Consider the following 17310-nt stretch of genomic DNA (forward strand, 5'->3'; position numbering starts at 1 on the left):
TGTCTCCTGAACAAAAAAGGTGCAGTTGAAAATGTCCTTTATTGTCATGAGTGCAAAAAACTTGCAGTGCTACTAAATTTTAAATTCAAAAGTTGGGAGCGCTTTTGTTACTCTGAAGAAGCAATTTGATACTGGGCAGAATATGTGGCCCCTGTTTTAAAATTAAGCAGCGTGACAAAATTAAAAACCATAAAAAGATTAAGACATAAAATATCTAATTCGTTTTAAAAGCATTATAAATTTATGATTTTAACTTAATTCAATTCAAATCCATTCAATTTTCCCGATATACTTATGCATCAAAATCATCTTAGGGATTCTCAATATTAATGTCTCCTTTTTTTAACTAAAAATTACCTAATTTTATATTATTGCCATATCTATCAAAATTAAAAACAAAAATTATTTCGGGTACGTTTTAACAAAAATTCAATAAAAAAAATTCAATTAAAAAATTTTCAATCATTTGCAATTTGCAACAAATCATTTTTAATATTAAATTAACAAAATATAAAAAAAAGTATTTTATTTTTAAAAATTTAATATTAATTAATATTTTTGGTGAAAAATTTACTTTCCACACGTTTTAAAACATGACTAATAATTAAAAATAATTTACATTAAAATTCCAATCTAATCAATTATTGATAAATTTTGCAAAATTTTGATGGCCTCTCTTTTGATTCTGCCATTCTGATTCGCTAACAAATAATTATCATCTGTGTCTGTGATAAATTTAGTAAAAAGCCTTTTCTTCTAGTCTATTCTTTTCTGTCATTGCCAAGGTCATCGACAGATCTGCTGATGGACCGGCGCACGCACGTTGCGTGCACGTGCAATCAATTGAGACCACGCCCCCGTGTTCGGCCCGTCAACAAAACCCCCGCACGTTGAATAGCAAGCAAGACTTACTACTTCGGTGTGGTTTTTGTGAATTATTGTGACGGAACGACGGACCAGTTTCGGGCGCTCCGGAAAAACTCAGGTCGAGTTTAGACACGAGTCGACGAGCAGCTCTTCGGCGGTAAAAAAGTGGGTGTTTAATTATTTAAACGCGGGCGATGCTGAGCAGCACGAGTCATTTTCAGGTTGACACTCGCCGCACGAAAATGGGTGGCAAGTACTCGTCCCTCAATCCCATGGACGTCGAGGTGCCCAACATCAAAGACCTGCTCGACAGGGACCACTATTTGCGGCCGTACGAAAAGGAGATCAGAAGAAGGTGAGCCGAACTTTGCTCGACCTTTCTTTACGTAATCGCTTAAGAAAAAAAAAACGCCGGCTCTGAAGGTCAGGCTAAGGTCAATGCCGCTTATTTTCGGTTGATCGCCGCAGTTGCCAATCGAAATTTTCACTTTTTTTGCCGAATGAATTTTTGCATCCGAAATGGGACAAAATTAATTTTATTATTAAATAAATAAATAAATTTTTTAATTTTTTCTTTTAGATTTGCAGTGTTTAAGGACTACATGGAAAAAGTGTCCGAAAGCGAAGGTGGAATACCTGATTTCACTCAGGGCTACAAATACTTCGGCATGCATTTCAACCCTGACAACTCCGTCACCTGTCGCGAGTGGGCGCCTGGTGCTGCCAACCTTTACCTGGCAGGCGATTTCAGTGAGTTTAATTGAAATCAATTGAAATTTTGATTTAAATTTTGAAATCAGACGGCTGGAACCGGACGAGCCACCAGTTCAACAAACTGCCCTTCGGCAAGTTCGAAATCACCCTTCCGGCCAACCCTGACGGCAGCAGTCCCCTCCAGCACCTGTCTGAAGTCAAGGTGCTTTATTTTTTCAATCTGAAATGTTAACATTAAATTGTGGAATTTTTCGTACAGATAATAGTGCAAAAGCCAGATGGGCAGTTGCTCGACCGGCTGTCTCCGTGGGCTGTTTATGTCACGCAACCCCCGAAGCACGAATCACTAACGTACAAACAACGGGTCTGGAACCCTTCTGCAGACCAGGTACAAAAATTTAAAATAAATCATATTGTTTAATTTACGGTTCAGATTCCACATTTTTTTTTTTAATTGTCTGAATTTAAATTTCAATTAACTTATTGATTTAATTTTTTTTTAATTGATGCTGGTTGAATATCTTAATAGACAGTCTATTGAAAATTGAAACAAGTTTTTAAGTTTAGAGTCTATTTTTTTTTTATCTGTTTTTATTGAAATTATAGCTATAGCCTTTTTAATATAATAATCATGTAAAATATGAAACCCAAATTTGGACCCTAAAAATTCCAATGACTTAATTTTCCTGTTCTTCTTCTTGCAACAATCTTATGCAAATTACTCGCCTTATTAAATAGTAAATTTTACGAGTTTTTAATTTTATAATTTTTTTGCAGCGGTACAAATTCAAGCACCCAAAACCACGGCGACCGGCCAGCATGAGAATTTACGAGTGCCACGTCGGAATCGCCACTCAGGAACACAAAGTCGGCACCTACAGGGAATTCGCTCAAAACATAATTCCCAGAATCAAAAAGCAAGGTCGGTTTCTAAATTGGGTGGGTCCAAATATCAGAGAAAATTTTCTTGAGAAAAGATCTGATTGTCAAGAAAAGGTACTCAAGAATCAATCCTCGAGAAAAGATTCTCATGAAACATTTCTACATAATCTGTTCTTTGATATTCGGACCCACCAACAGCAACATTAATTTTTGTTATCCCTCAACAGGCTACAACACAATCCAGCTAATGGCAATCATGGAGCACGCCTATTATGCCAGTTTTGGTTACCAAGTAACCAGCTTTTACGCAGCTTCAAGGTAAAATAATTGACAAAAATAATCTACTGAATTAGAAAAAAAAATAAGATAATAAGTTATTTCGGCTAAATTAAAATTGATCCTGTCTGGGAATTGATATTAAATTTTTACGTCCTCCATTTTATTAATTTTGAATGGTTTAATTTTTAGGTTCAAAATGAATACGTTTAATTTTTTTAACTGAAAATAATAAATTAGAATATTAATTGAATTTATCATTTATAAACCAGCCGCTTTGGGACACCGGACGAGCTCAGAGAGCTGATCGACGTTGCCCACGAACACGGGATTTACGTTTTGTTGGACGTGGTCCATTCTCACGCGTCCAAAAACACAATGGACGGCCTGAACAACTTTGACGGCACCAACAGCTGCTTTTTCCACGACGGTCCCAGAGGTGAACACACACTCTGGGACAGCAGACTGTTCAACTACTCCGAGTAAGAAACATTTATTTTGTATGAATTAAAAAAAAAAAATTAAAATTTTTGTCTCATAAATGAAAACTATCATAACTTTAACATTCTTTTATCTTAAAATTTTGAAGTGGAAAAAAACCATTGCAGTCTGATATTTGAATATTTTTAAAATTCTTTAATTAGATTAAATAATTCAAAAACCGTTTTTACTGCAAATTGAAACTGATTTGGTATAAAATTTCCTCAACATTTCAGGTACGAAGTGCTAAGATTTCTGCTGTCCAACTTGCGCTGGTACATCGACGAGTATGGGTTCGACGGTTTCCGTTTTGACGGGGTGACCTCGATGTTGTACCACAGCCACGGCATGGGCGAAGGCTTCAGTGGCAACTACGACGAGTACTTCGGCATGAACACGGACACCGAGGCGGTCGTCTACCTCATGCTGGCCAACCACATGCTGCACGATCTCTACCCTGAAATCACCACAATTGCAGAAGTAATTCTGTTTTTTAAAATATGAATCAAATATTAAACTGGAAATCAAAGGACGTTTCCGGAATGCCCGCTATGTGCAGACCGGTGGCCGAGGGTGGCATCGGCTTCGACTACAGACTCGGCATGGCCATCCCTGACAATTGGATCAAACTTTTGAAGGAGGTCAGCGACGATCACTGGAACATGGGCAACTTAGTGCACACCCTGACCAACCGCAGGTGGATGGAAAAGACCGTGGCCTATGCTGAATCTCACGATCAGGTCATAATTTCTAATTAAATGGTTATAAAAATTTGAGACTGAAATTTTCAGAAATTACTTTTTCAAAAAAGGGAAGAAAAATATCCTTTTTCAACAAAGGATATAACCCATCTTCTTCACTCAGATTTTTTTATTATTGTCAATAGACTTTTTTGTTATTTCAAAATATATTTTCTAATGAAAAAGTTAATTAATTTAAATTTTTCTGTTTTTAGGCCTTAGTTGGTGACAAGACAATCGCCTTCTGGCTGATGGACAAAGAAATGTACACTCACATGTCAATTGTTTCGGAGGGCAGCCCCATCATCGACCGAGGATTGTCCTTGCACAAAATGATCAGACTGATCACCCACGCCCTGGGAGGCGAAGCTTATCTTAATTTCATGGGTAAGTCCATTTCATTGTCCCTAAATGAAGGCAGAACTAATCCTCTTTTGGACTCAGGCAACGAGTTTGGACACCCCGAGTGGCTCGACTTTCCGCGCCAGGGCAACAACGACTCTTACCACTATGCCCGTCGCCAGTGGAACTTGGTTGACGACGACTTGCTCAAGTACAAATTCCTCAACAATTTTGACGAGGACATGAACAAAACCGAAGAGCACTTTGGGTGGCTCCGAAAAGATCCGGTAATTAATCTTAAAATATAATAACTGACACTCAAATTTAAATTGATTTGAATTGATCTTTAATGTTAACGCAGAGTGAGGATGAGGCTAAAGTATAATCAAAACTACAATTTTGAAAGCAAAAATTTAATATTATTATGAAAATTTTAGGGTTACGTGAGTTGGAAGCACGAAGATGACAAGGTGATTGCTTTTGAGAGGGCGGAGCTGCTTTTTGTCTTCAACTTCCACCCAATAAAAAGTTTCACCAACTATCGTCTGGGTGTGGACCTGCCTGGCAACTACAGGGTGGTCCTTTGCACGGACGACGAGCGCTACGGAGGTCACAAGCGGATCGACACCAGTGTGACTCACGCCACCTTCAACGAGGGTCACGCCAACCGTAGATATTCCCTTCAGGTTTGTGTTTAAATTTTTAATCAAGACTAGAGATAAATATGGCAGCATTTTAAACTTTCTATATTTTAACAATTTGAATTTATCAAAATACTTAAATAAAATATAACTGAAATTAAATATTTTTCCAGGCCTATCTTCCTTGTCGTACAGGAATAGTATTCGCAAGACATTAAGATCAGGATTTCACCGATCAGTGCCGCTCACCATTTCTTCCCGTCATAGTGATGCCCACTTTAAGGCAGGCAAATAGAATACCTTTTTAGACTTAGGTGTTGGAGCTTAATTCCCTACTTAGCCAAGCCCCTCAGGCTTGAGAATATAAAGAGATGTGCCATCAAGCGCGTGTAGCTTTGTAAAGAAGTGCCATATATTATTTTTTTATAAATAATCAAAAAAAGTGTAAATTGTTTTTGCAACATGCAAATTTTATGAAACGTTATTTTTAAGGAGTTTAGAAAGTGTTTTCACACTTACGCAGATTCTCTATGTGGATGTTTTGTATGGACGATTGAAATTTGGAAGTGCTTGTCCTCGGCACCGAAGCTGCGGATTCGCTCAATTATTATAATTACAATAAAGGTTTCAAGTGAATTCCGATGTTTTATATTTCCTTGTGTAGTTTTCAAACAAAATATCCCTCATATGAAATAAAAAGTTTACACTTATTCTAGGTACAAATTTTACAGTTTTGTATATCAATTGATAAAGTTACGACTGTTTAAAGACTAAATTTATTTTCATTCCGTGGGTTAATAAAATTTTTCCGTTTTTTATTTTGGCCTTTGTAATTATTTTAAGGGTGGGGTCCATGAAATTTTAAATTTATTTAAGAAGAATGAATTAAACTCGGCTTACAATCACCAATTAAAAATTGGTCAATCTGATAGAAGTAGTTATGCATCACGCTGGACCCAATTGCACGGCCGGTTGCATAACCTGTTAAACGGCAGGCGCGCTTGTTTTATCTAGTTTTTATGACCTCGTATCGTGCTTTGACAGCAAATACATAAACATTTCGAGGCCGCAAAGCAAAGTTGTTGGAACAGAAAATCCGTGTTGTGACATATTGCGAGAGGGACCATTTTTCAAAGTGTCGCTTTGACAGGTAGTTAGTTTCACCGAGCACAACCTCTAATATATCCAGAGCAGAGAGAAGGAGGTTTACTCTCGCTGCCGCTCATTTCCCATTTCCCTAAATAAACAGGCTTGCATGGACTCATCCACTCCTTGTAATCAGCCTGTGTCTGGAGTATAAATATTGGAAGCTAATTTTAAACTTTAATATCTGCAGCAGCTCCACATATACACTTCAAAGGGAAAATAAAAATATACATTTCAGCGCAAGGAGGAGAGAGCGCGATGTAGAGTGGCTGAGCAGAAATTGACGTGGCGTTTTGCTTATTATTATGTTTGCATATTAAACCTCTTATCTCTAAAATTAATGAAAAGATGAAAGACTTTGGACGCCGGTGAAATAAGATATTCCAAAAACTCCACTTCACTCCGAAAAATTGGACAACAAAATGGAAATAAAAATTTGCTTCTTTTGAATTTTTGTAGATAATTATGTTTTCAGGTTGAGTCGTCTCACCACCGGGACTGGGACCTGAAAAAAAACGCCACCATATATATGCCAACAACATGTCTCGACGGAATCGGGGAAACCTGGCGCACATTCTTGATAAAAAAAAAAACGCAGATTGGGGGCCGAATGCTCGTTTCCGGGTGCCACTGGTATCGTGTCGGCCAGCAACGTCATGAAATGTATGATTTCGCTGAACTAGTTTTGTTGAGCTTGATAATATCAACTTGCGTTTTTAGCGGCGGTGGAATTTCATTGTATCGAAGGTTAAACTTTTGACTTTGGAGTTTTCTGAAATTTAGAAAAAGAGACGAGCGAGTGGAGTACCCATTTTTTGTTTACATCGAAATAGTAACAAAATTCAAACTTCAAGAGGCATATTAAAGAATAACGAAATAATATATTTGATATTGCAGTTTTTCAACAATCAAAATATGAATATAGATTACTTTTTAAGTTCTTTGATTTATCATCATAATCAACGCCTGCATAACTCACTTCTGACTGTCGAAATTCAACAATTTTTAGATTATTTTCGTGAATATAATTTTCCGGACGTGATTTCAAATTATTTAATAAAAATTATAATATTAGTTGGGGTTAAGTTTCATTAATTTTTCAGTCAAATATTTCATTCTTGATGTAAAAAATCAAATGGAGCGCAAATTCAAAATAGGGCTGTCTGAAAGCCGCATAACCAGGCCAACTGGCTAAAATTCAAGATTCTTATTCAAAAAATAATAGTCCATGGGGGTTGTTAAGTTCAATTTGTAGCCATTGCGGTCCATAAATGGTACGATAAAATCGTGATTCTTTCCAGTATGATTATGTTCAACCAGTATTATCTAGAAGTATTTGTAAAAATTTTAAAATTTAGTGAAATTAAGAAGTAGAAAGAAGCCTCTCACGTCAAATTCGTATCTTTGGAAGTCGATGGTTTGCAGAATCTCAAACTCGAGTCCCTCGACATCTAAACTGAAAAAGTCGATCTTGGTCCTATTCAGACTGGTCATGAGCGTGTTAAACGGCAGGCAAAGCAAATCCACGTATGTTCCGTTGGTTTCGTTTTTTACAGCAGTTTCTATCTTTCCGACCACTTTTCCTAAAACCCAATTTTCGTGGAAAGTGATCTGCACGAAATTTTAGATAAATAGGTTTATTTCTAAAAATTAAAATTGCTACCATTTGTGGCGTTTTACTGAGACTCATGCAAGTTGGAGCAACCCAAGCTTTCCTGTTTTTTGAGTTGAGCAACTTGAGTTCTTTTGGAGATGCTTCCACCAATAGCCCTGTCCAGTTGAAAAACCTTTCCAGGGTCAGGGTGTTACTCAAACCCTCTCCATCCAGGGCGCCGCACTCCACGAAAAAACCATTTCTCTGGTGCATTGGTTAAAAATAAAGAAATAAATTTTATTTCAATTTGGTTACACTTGAAGATTGATGAATGAATTTTATGAAAATCATAATCTTTGAATTATGTTAAGTTTAAAGATTGACGTGTTAAACTTTTTTCCAAAAATTACAACACGAATAACACGATGATTGATGATTTAAATTTTGATTTTCAATTTTCAACATGACAAAAAATGATGGGTTTTTTAAAATTATTGTATAATTGATTTTCGGACCCTGTTTTTGAGCAACCGGAGTACGTTGGGAACGATTTTGTCCCACGAATTGTCATATTTTTTCGTTTTATTCAAAACGTATGGTACACTGCGATCGTTCGGTGGAATGATTAGTCCCTTGGTATAGTAGAGCAATCTCTCGTCATCAAAAGGCAGGTCTTGAAGATTACTTAATTCAATTGCTAAAGGGGAGTAAAATTAAACACAATAAATTAAATTGTAATATATTATATCATATTATACACGTTAAAACGCAAAGAAATTTTAAATTTTTTAACATCAGGAATTTATTTTGTGTAACCAGGTTTTTTACTAAATTTTTTACTAATTTGATAAAGGTTGTGCTTCAATAAGTGGTTACATCTGTAATCAGTGTGTCATAAAATATTAACATTTAATGCGGAAAGTCAAATAACGGTTCTCCAAATTTTTTCAGAATGTCGGAAAATGGCATTTCTTGAGTTTTGGTGTATCCAAAGCTGGAATAACCAAAACCAGTCACAATGACACAAAACAATCGATCAATTTAATTAAAATTAAAACACCGAAGAATGTGGAAAACTTTAATTATCTAGTAAATTAAACTTAATTAAGCAATGTCACATAGCATTTTTATTGTGTTGTGCTGTGTTGTGCAAAATAATCGTAATTTGACTTTCGCGATGATACTCCGCAAAAAATTTGATTCCTTAATTTCTTTAATACCATATAATTATGGATATGTCGATTGTCGATGTGTGTCTTTCTACAATTTACAAATCATTCAGAATAGTTATAAAGAACATCAGGCAATCTAATTCCAAAAAAGGCTTGTATTGTTTTAAAACAAATATAAATTAAAATGACATCAAACAGTGTGAAAAAAAGATCATAATCGCTCAAAGAATTCAAAGGATGAAACGTGCATTATTTTACTCTGCAAATGCATCTCTAAAAGTCGTGCTTGAAATAAAATTTCTATGAGTTTTTCTTATAAATCCATAAATTAAGCCTCGGATCCACTTGAATCACGACTACGCAAAATACTCACATGCCACGTTAGTGGTCTTCTTCGTCTCAGTCTGAATCTGAATCATCTGAACACTATATTTTCGGATGAAAAAGTTGCCCGCCATGTTAATAATAAGTGCAAGCAAAATAGCCGCAACAATTATTTTATCTCTTTGAATCATGACTGTAAAAGGGAAAAACACCGAGTTCACAACTTTGAATAGTAGACGCCTTGACGTTTGTAATTCTGCCACTTGCCACTTTTTACGCTTGCAGGTCGACTTCCGAAAGCAATCATTTGATATCATATCGGCCAGTAAAGTGACGTCTACAAGTTAATTTGAATTTTACAATGGGCGGCGTTTTACGTTTTTTCGTTCATTTTTCCTCATGTTCAAATAAATGTTTGCTCCTAGAGTTATTTCCCCAATTTTTTTCCATTATAGCCCGAAATAAATGTTAGTAATTTTATAAAAGTTCTAGTAATTTTATTTCATACATTAAAGTAAAAATTGTCGGTGATGTAATCAAGGTTAATTATTTTTGTGCTTGTTCGCTCTTTAGGAATCCACGTGAGACTTTCCTCAGGAAAATAGAGCCTCCACATTTGGAGTGCACAAGTTCCACTGCTTGAAGTATTTTTCGCCTGTTTTTTTTCAACGAGCTAATTTCACATTTCGAACAATGAGTTTCATCTAGAAAAGTTGCAGAGTTCTAAAAAGTAAAATATATAAATAATAAAAAAAAATGAATATAATGAATTTTCAAACCTAGGATTATACTGCTATCCTCAGACGTCAAGATAAAGTTTCCGTGTATCACGAGTATCCCAGGCAGCTTGTGTATTTAGATAAGAATTATAATTTTTTAGTGTTTATACCGAGAGAGGTGATAAAAAAATAACGCCACCTGTATGCCAACAACATGTCTTGACGCATATTTTTGATAAAAAAATATGATGATTGCGAAGCAAATGATAATGTAGGTTTGTGTGTCGATGAGCAACGTCAACAAATTATTTTGCTAAATTTACCATCGATATTTTACTTTCCTCTTGATAAATTTTCCTCCTTGTGCATACAGAAAATATTATCATGATATTTTGATATGGAAATTTTAAAGTTTTTCCAAAAATAGTAAAAAAAATGTGTAAATGCATGAAAATAAAAAAAGTTATTATTTGTAAATTTTCAATTCTTGTTTTGCGCATGGGACATCAAAGAAAGTCGGTTGTACAAGGAAAATTAACAATTGCAATTATGGATGCAGAGCCCGTTTTCCGTAAAACGTCTCCTAGAGTGCCACCTTTTTCAATTATTCGATGAAAATTTTGTTCAGGTGCTTTGTTTGTTTGTACCGTTTCTCTCTTGATAAATTTCTGAGATTACCATTTATTCTGATATACACAAGTTTAACGACGTGAGCAATTAACGCTATTATTAAAAAATTAGCCAATAGGAATACAAAATAATGAGAAATTCTTTATATATATGGACTACAATTTAATGTAAGTCCATAATCAAAATTAATTATTTTTGTACTTGTTCGCCCTTCCGAAATTGACGAGTTGATTTGGGTTGCATTTTTGGGCAAAATAGTAATAGAAGGTGGAATATATCTACTTGAAACTGTCCTCACAATCAGAATTAAAAGAGATTCCACATTTATAGAGCACAAGAGTGCCCATTAGATAATTTTTCACCTGCATGGTTTTTTTAATTTGCATATTTCGACCACTGATCTAGCAAAGTTGCAGCATGCTAAAAATTAAAATATATAAAAATATTAAATTATATAAATCATATTTAAATATGAATTACTTAAATAAATTTCCAGTCCTAGGCTTTCCTTAGACGTTCCGAGGTCGAGAAAGTTTCCGTGTATCGCGAGTGTCCGGGGCAGCTGGTTTGCTTGTTTTTTTAGAAAATAAAGGCTGTGTCACCAGGAGACGTGTTAAAAAAAAGCGCCAACTCATATGCCAACGACATGTCTTGACGGAATCGCGGACACCTGCCGCATATTTTTGATAAAAAAAAAATATATACATGATAATTGCGAGGAAAATGATAATGATGATGCAAGTTTCCGTGTCGTAGTGGTATCGTGTTGACCAGCAACGTCAACCAATTATTTTGCAAGATTACCAGAGATTATTTTCCTCTTGTTTAATTTTTCTACCTTTGCATACCGAAAATATTTTCATTATTATTTGTTACGAAAATTTCAAAGTATTTCCAAAGATAAAAAAAAATGTATCTATAAATTAATTAACATATGTTTTTTACTGTAAATTTATATCTTGTTTTGACATCTTGCCAACTTTTGCAGTTTACTAAAGCTGGGCTTACTATATGTTGAATAAAAATAAGTTTCTATTAATAAATAAATATATTGCAGCTCTATGTGCATTTGGCGCTCTATTACTTGAAATTAGTCAATATGAATGGAAAATATTAAAAAATTCTTGATATGGCTACAATTTTAGATTTTTATTGAAGAAAAAATAGTCCATGGGGGTTGTCAAGTTTAATCTGTAACCGTTGCGGTCCATAAATGGTACAATCAAATCGTGATTCTTTCCAGTATGCTTGTGCTCGACTATTATTAGCTAAAAAAAAATTAAATTCCTATAAATATGAATAAAAAAACTGAAAATTCTTACGTCAAATTCAAATTTCTTGAAGTCGATGGTTTTCAGAATCTCAAACTCGAGTCCCTCGACATCTAGACTGAAAAAGTCGATCTTGGTCCTATTCAGACTGGTCATGAGCGTGTTAAAAGGCAAGCAAAGCAAATCCACGTATCTTCCTTTGGTCTCGCTTTTCACGGCAGTTTCTTTCGTTCCGACCACTTTTCCTAAAACCCAATCTTCGTGGAAAGTGATCTGGGCGCAGTTTTAGATTGATTTTTACTTCTAAAAAATATTAAAATCGCTACCATTTCCGGCGTTGTATTGAGACTCATGCAAGTTGGAGCAACCCACGCTTTCCTGTTTTTTGAGTTGAGCAACTTGAGTTCTTTTGGAGATGCTTCCACCAATAGCCCTGTCCAGTTGAAAAACTTTTCCAGGGTCAGGGTGTTACTCGCTCCCTCTCCGTCCAGGGCTCCGCACTCCACAAAAAAGCCGTTCGTCTGAGCAAAATGAGAAATAATTTGCCTATACAATTGCGCTGAACCACGAATCGATTGTATGTTGTCATTATTTTTAAATAAATTAATTTTACAATAATGCAAATTGCAAAATCTCAATCTTGATATTTTAGGACGTAAGAAAAATTCTTCAATTATAATAATTCATATGCAAAATTTCAACAGGATCTTCTTATTAAAAACATGAAACTATTTTTTTCAATTCTTATTTTTTTTTAAATACCCGGACATTTCAAATTGGAGTTTGTTTTCCAGGGTACAATTTTTTCGACCTGACCCATAAAATATACACTCAAAAGTTATAATTAATTATCAGACCCTGTTCTTGAGCAACCGGATTACGATGGGAACGATTCCGTCCCACGAGTAGTCATATTTGTTCATGTCCTTTAAAACATATGGAACATTGCGATCGCTCGGCGGAATGATAAGTCCCATAGTATAGTAGAGCAGCCGCTCGTCATTAAATGGAAGGCCTCGAAGATTATTCAATTCAATTGCTAAAAGGTCATGAATAAAAAAAATTAGCTAAATATTTATGAAATAAATTTGACTTAACTTTCAATTACTCATGCAGATTGACAAAAAAATAGTATATTTAAAATAATTTTCGAAAATCGCAATCTTTGAATTTGCAAACAATTTCTGATATATGAGTGACTTCATAATTAAAATGCCACTGCCTGAAATTTATCTGCTTGATACTCACAAGTTAAATTCTTGGTCTTTGTCTTCATCTTTTCCACGGGAATCAGAAACGACCAAGCAGTATCAGCTTTTTCCGAGCACAATTTGCAAGCCATGGCGATGGTAATTGCAATCAAAATTGCCAGAGCAATTTTTTTATCTCTTTGCCCCATAGCGATTGAAGTCTCAGAAGAATTTAAAAAAATTGAACTCAAATATGAGTGTATGGTTCTGGGACTGCCGCTTGCCAATGTCTTTCACGATAACAGGTCGACACCTCAACTGGTGCTCTTTCCTCATGTGCCAAATATGAGCCTTCGTGTCATACACGCTAAACCGACCAGACACGTACAGGAAGTTTATCATATATTTTTGCGGCTGCATAAGTGAACTTGGCGATATGGCCAAATTTTTTGTTTTAAAAAAGGACCATAAAGGGTTGCTGATTGCATTGGGCAGCTTAAACGAACTATTCATACAGTTTTATGGGTGTCCGGGGTGTCCGACAGTGTGGGTTAGAAAGTGGCTTAATCCGGCCACTTCGTGAAAAACCAATTTCGTTAACTACTTCCAAACACGTTCAACTGTATGAGTAGTTAGTTTAAAGGCTCCTTATTGACATAGTCAAATCAAGTCTTTTCAATAACATATAGGAAACATTTTTATCAATAATTGGAAAATTTAATCATCATTGTTGTAAAGACTTGATTTGACTGTGTCAATAAGGAGTCGTTAAGCTGTCCCATGCGTCCCTTGGAATGTAGTCAGCAACCCTTTACGGTCCTTTTTTATCAAACAAAAACTAAGTTTATGCCAGCGATAAAAGTTATGCCAGCGAAATTAAGATTATGCCAGCGAAAATAAATGATGCTTGATTTTAATAAAGACAAACCCAAAATAAAATAATAATAAAAAAAAAGACAAAATTGAGTGGCGCCTTCTGCGCCACTAAAAAGGGCACAGGCCGACAAGACTTTGTCTTGGCCTGACCCTAAAAAAAAAAAGTTGGCGATATTGCCAACTTCACCTCATTAAAAACAAAATTCAAAATCAGTTTGCGAAACCGCCAACTTCACCACATTGCAAAATTAGTTGGCAATATCAACAGCTTCACTTCCGTAAAAAAATATGGTAACCTTCCCGAACCTTCCTGTGTCTGGTCGTTTAAAGCGTGCATGACGTGAATGCTCATATTTGGCACATGAGGAGAGTGCACCAGTTGAGGTGCGTCAACCTGTTATATAGAGATAGACATTGGCAAGCGTTAGTCCCAAAACCAAATACACACACGAAGTTGAAACTTTAATTATTTACTATTTCTTAGACGTCAATCGCTATGGGACAAAGAGATAAAAAAATAGCGCTGGCAATTTTGATTGCACTCACCATCGCCCTGGCTGGCAAATTGTGCTTGGATAAAGATGATAGTGTTTGGGCGTTTGTGGTTCCCTCAGACACGACGAAGACAAATACCACGACCGAGAACGTGACTTGTGGGTATCAAGCAGATAAATTTCAGCCAGTGGCAATTTAATTATATACGAGATTTTGTTTGGAAGCTCAAAGAAGTTTCCAGAGGTTTCATTTAGAGCACAATTAAGTATTGCAATTTTTGAAAATTATTAAATATTTATTTTTTATCAATCTGCATCTGCATGAGAATTGAAAATTATGTTAAATTTATTTTCATAATGTACAAACGCTACATGGACAAGATAATTCCGATAATTATATAACCACCAAGTGCAACCCGCTCGTAATTCAAAAAAGTTTCAGAGTGAACAATGAACAAAATAATCTTCATAATTGATTTAGCTAATTTAATTTTTTAATTCACCTCTTAGCAATTGAAATGAAAAATCTTCGAGGCCTTCCATTTGATGACGAGCGGCTGCTCTACTATACTATGGGACTTATCATTCCGCCGAGCGATCGCAATGTTCCATACGTTTTGAAGGAAATGAACAAATATGACTACTCGTGGGACGGAATCGTTCCCACCGTAATCCAGATGCTCAAGAACAGGGTCTGAGATAATTAATTAAACAATAATTAATCTTTTTCCAATAAAAAAAAAAATTACTTTTGCGTGTATATTTTGTGGGTCAGGCCAAGAAAAAGTGCGTTTTTTTTTGGGCTTCATTAAAAAAACCAAATCCAATCTTGAATTTACTGGGGGGAATTTAAAAAAATGCTAAATTTTAAAATGGAAAATCAAAATGTCTAGATTTATAGGTGATTATCCCGTTGGCATTTTTCATATGAATTATTAATTGAAGAACTTTCCATACGTCCAAAAATATCAAGATTGAGATTTTGCAATTTGCATTTTTGTAATTAATTAATTTAAAAATAATGACAACATGCAATCGATTCGTGGTTTAACACAATTGGATGAGCAAATTATTTTTCATTTTGCTCAGACGAACGGCTTTTTTGTGGAGTGCGGCGCCCTGGACGGAGAGGTTGCGAGTAACACCCTGACCCTGGAAAGGTTTTTCAACTGGACAGGGCTATTGGTGGAAGCATCACCAAAAGAACTCAAGTTGCTCAACTCAAAAAACAGGAAAGCGTGGGTCGCTCCGACTTGCATGAGTCTCAATACCACGCCACAAATGGTAGCAATTTTAAATTTTAGAAATAAACCTATTTATCTAAAACTGCGCCCAGATCACTTTCCACGAAGATTGGGTTTTAGGAAAAGTGGTCGGAACGAAAGAAACTGATGTAAAAAGCGAGACCAAAAGCGGATACGTGGATTTGCTTTGTCTGCCGTTTAACACGCTCATGACCAGTCTGAATAGGACCAAGATCGACTTTTTCAGTCTAGATGTTGAAGGATTCGAATTTGAGATTCTGAAAACCATCGACTTCAAAAAATTTGAATTTGATGTAAAATTTTCATTTTTTTTTTATAATCACATGATATTAATTTTAAATTTTATAGTTAATAACACTTGAACATAAGCATACTGGAAAGAATCATGACTTGATTGTACCATTTATGGACCGCAACGGTTACAGTTTAAACTTAACAACCGCCATGGACTATTTTTTCTTTAACAAAAATTTAATATTTTAGGCATATAGACATGTTACAATATTTTTATCAGAAACTTTCTTTTATTCACGACTTTTTACGCGACAAATAAACAGTAAAACACACAATAAAGCAAAAAAATCCTCCGACCTCCATTTAGAATGTGACCTCGCGGTAGAGTCAAAAGACGAGATGTTTGGAAGAAACCGGATAGGTAATTGAAAATTTTGGTTAATAGTTATTTGTAGTTTCTATTGCATTGAACAATATGTTTGATAAAAAGGATGCTTGACATTTCAAAACCTTTTAAAAACAGAATTTTAAGCGCACCATTTTCCTTAGCAGATATTATGGAAGAGATTTTTTAGGGCCATTCAAAAATTGCATTTGAAAGGTTTTGCGTATTCCGTTTATTTTATATTGTAATTGAAACTCAGGGGCATGCAATTAAAACTACTTATAATGATTTACTATAGGATTTGAACTACCTATCCGGACTAAAACTTTCATCCAAAAATTTCGACTGTTTTGCCTCTCTGCCGAGGAAACTTTCTGAGGACGTGATTTTTTAAGTGCTTTTAATTTTCCAGATATGTTCTTTCAAGCCCGTTAGTTGAAGAGGCTCGTCTGGCCGTAGCAATTTTTGACAAAAATGAATGCTGATTGTTTTTTCATCTTTCTGCCACACTCGTTTAATGAGTCAAAGCAATCAATCGCTGGCACTCTTTATAAAAATTATGAGGTGGCATAGAATGAATATAAAATTAAATTATCGCTTCAGCTACGCGGACAAATGGCCATTCTGAGGTGGCTGGAGGTGATAGTGGCCATTTGTCCGCGGAGCCGACGATAAATTTAAAAATCAGTGGTTTAATATAGAAAAAATAATTCATAGAACAGCTCTGAATAGAAGTTCAATCTTAAAAACTTTAATTTTAACTTTTTATGAAAAACGCATCTTGAAGGCATAAAAAGTTTATATTTTTGTATTTTTCCAACAAGTTTTTGATAAAAAATTTTGAACTTGGATAAAATTTATCAGTTTTTGTAAAAGCCGGGGAAAAAGAAATAAAAATTAATATAATTATTACGTTACCTTAACTAATTTTTGGAAATTAATGGCTTTGTTTTCTTTATCAATTTCCGCAAATAATTTTTATGTCATTTGACCTCAAATTAATTGAAAACTTTCCGCCAGCTTCTTAAAATTGTTTTATGGATAAAAAATATAGAGAAATTCTAAAAG

At 35.0% G+C, this 17310-nt stretch overlaps 4 protein-coding genes and 1 long non-coding RNA gene across 6 annotated transcripts; 2 read left to right on the forward strand and 3 right to left on the reverse strand.

Annotated features, from left to right (window-relative positions):
* Window positions 1-855: 855 nt before the first annotated feature.
* LOC132204772 (1,4-alpha-glucan-branching enzyme) lies at window positions 856-5591 on the forward strand. Its single transcript, XM_059633529.1, has 14 exons — window positions 856-1032; window positions 1089-1222; window positions 1448-1617; window positions 1668-1783; window positions 1841-1969; window positions 2359-2503; window positions 2691-2781; window positions 3012-3221; window positions 3456-3699; window positions 3750-3959; window positions 4175-4346; window positions 4404-4588; window positions 4739-4987; window positions 5116-5591. The coding sequence occupies exons 2-14, from the start codon at window positions 1110-1112 to the stop codon at window positions 5158-5160; spliced, it is 2079 nt and encodes a 692-aa protein (XP_059489512.1). The 5' UTR covers window positions 856-1032; window positions 1089-1109; the 3' UTR covers window positions 5161-5591.
* A 1469-nt stretch (window positions 5592-7060) lies between these two features.
* On the reverse strand, window positions 7061-9403 carry LOC132204522 (uncharacterized). The gene is made up of 5 exons (XM_059633062.1): window positions 9228-9403; window positions 8198-8379; window positions 7752-7946; window positions 7478-7699; window positions 7061-7414 (listed from the first exon to the last, which is right to left on the reverse strand). The coding sequence occupies exons 1-5, from the start codon at window positions 9367-9369 to the stop codon at window positions 7280-7282; spliced, it is 876 nt and encodes a 291-aa protein (XP_059489045.1). The 5' UTR covers window positions 9370-9403; the 3' UTR covers window positions 7061-7279.
* Window positions 9404-9709: 306 nt separating this feature from the next.
* LOC132204527 (uncharacterized) lies at window positions 9710-11123 on the reverse strand. The gene is made up of 4 exons (XR_009442534.1): window positions 11008-11123; window positions 10890-10947; window positions 9958-10024; window positions 9710-9901 (listed from the first exon to the last, which is right to left on the reverse strand). It is a non-coding gene; the product is annotated as an uncharacterized LOC132204527 (long non-coding RNA).
* Window positions 11124-11655: 532 nt separating this feature from the next.
* LOC132204512 (uncharacterized) lies at window positions 11656-13335 on the reverse strand. Its single transcript, XM_059633051.1, has 5 exons — window positions 13047-13335; window positions 12656-12837; window positions 12125-12319; window positions 11850-12071; window positions 11656-11795 (listed from the first exon to the last, which is right to left on the reverse strand). The coding sequence occupies exons 1-5, from the start codon at window positions 13195-13197 to the stop codon at window positions 11661-11663; spliced, it is 885 nt and encodes a 294-aa protein (XP_059489034.1). The 5' UTR covers window positions 13198-13335; the 3' UTR covers window positions 11656-11660.
* Window positions 13336-14183: 848 nt separating this feature from the next.
* LOC132204476 (uncharacterized) lies at window positions 14184-17110 on the forward strand. 2 transcript variants are annotated; one of them, XM_059632997.1, is made up of 7 exons: window positions 14184-14287; window positions 14349-14521; window positions 14584-14801; window positions 14869-15050; window positions 15448-15642; window positions 15695-15916; window positions 15972-17110. In XM_059632997.1, the coding sequence occupies exons 4-7, from the start codon at window positions 14877-14879 to the stop codon at window positions 16104-16106; spliced, it is 726 nt and encodes a 241-aa protein (XP_059488980.1). In that variant the 5' UTR covers window positions 14184-14287; window positions 14349-14521; window positions 14584-14801; window positions 14869-14876; the 3' UTR covers window positions 16107-17110. The 2 variants fall into 2 exon arrangements, with proteins under 2 accessions (XP_059488980.1, XP_059488979.1); XM_059632996.1 differs by lacking the exon at window positions 14584-14801 and having other exon boundaries at window positions 14349-14517.
* Window positions 17111-17310: the final 200 nt, after the last annotated feature.

Source organism: Neocloeon triangulifer, unplaced genomic scaffold (genome assembly GCF_031216515.1).
Source record: "Neocloeon triangulifer isolate White Clay Creek 2 clone unplaced genomic scaffold, ASM3121651v1 ptg000022l, whole genome shotgun sequence".
Taxonomy (NCBI): Eukaryota; Metazoa; Arthropoda; class Insecta; order Ephemeroptera; family Baetidae; genus Neocloeon; species Neocloeon triangulifer.

Coding starts and splice junctions, on each gene's coding strand:
- LOC132204772 (XM_059633529.1), top strand. CDS start 1,110: ATGGGTGGCAAGTACTCGTCCCTCAATCCCATGGACGTCGAGGTGCCC. Junction 3,222..3,455: donor AGACTGTTCAACTACTCCGA/GTAAGAAACATT, acceptor TCAACATTTCAG/GTACGAAGTGCTAAGATTTC. Junction 4,347..4,403: donor AGCTTATCTTAATTTCATGG/GTAAGTCCATTT, acceptor TTTTGGACTCAG/GCAACGAGTTTGGACACCCC.
- LOC132204522 (XM_059633062.1), bottom strand. CDS start 9,369: ATGATTCAAAGAGATAAAATAATTGTTGCGGCTATTTTGCTTGCACTT. Junction 7,947..8,197: donor TCCGGTTGCTCAAAAACAGG/GTCCGAAAATCA, acceptor CCAATGCACCAG/AGAAATGGTTTTTTCGTGGA. Junction 7,415..7,477: donor TCCAAAGATACGAATTTGAC/GTGAGAGGCTTC, acceptor AAATACTTCTAG/ATAATACTGGTTGAACATAA.
- LOC132204512 (XM_059633051.1), bottom strand. CDS start 13,197: ATGGGGCAAAGAGATAAAAAAATTGCTCTGGCAATTTTGATTGCAATT. Junction 12,072..12,124: donor TCAATACAACGCCGGAAATG/GTAGCGATTTTA, acceptor AACTGCGCCCAG/ATCACTTTCCACGAAGATTG. Junction 11,796..11,849: donor TCAAGAAATTTGAATTTGAC/GTAAGAATTTTC, acceptor ATTTTTTTTTAG/CTAATAATAGTCGAGCACAA.
- LOC132204476 (XM_059632996.1), top strand. CDS start 14,361: ATGGGACAAAGAGATAAAAAAATAGCGCTGGCAATTTTGATTGCACTC. Junction 15,643..15,694: donor TCAATACCACGCCACAAATG/GTAGCAATTTTA, acceptor AACTGCGCCCAG/ATCACTTTCCACGAAGATTG. Junction 15,917..15,971: donor TCAAAAAATTTGAATTTGAT/GTAAAATTTTCA, acceptor TAAATTTTATAG/TTAATAACACTTGAACATAA.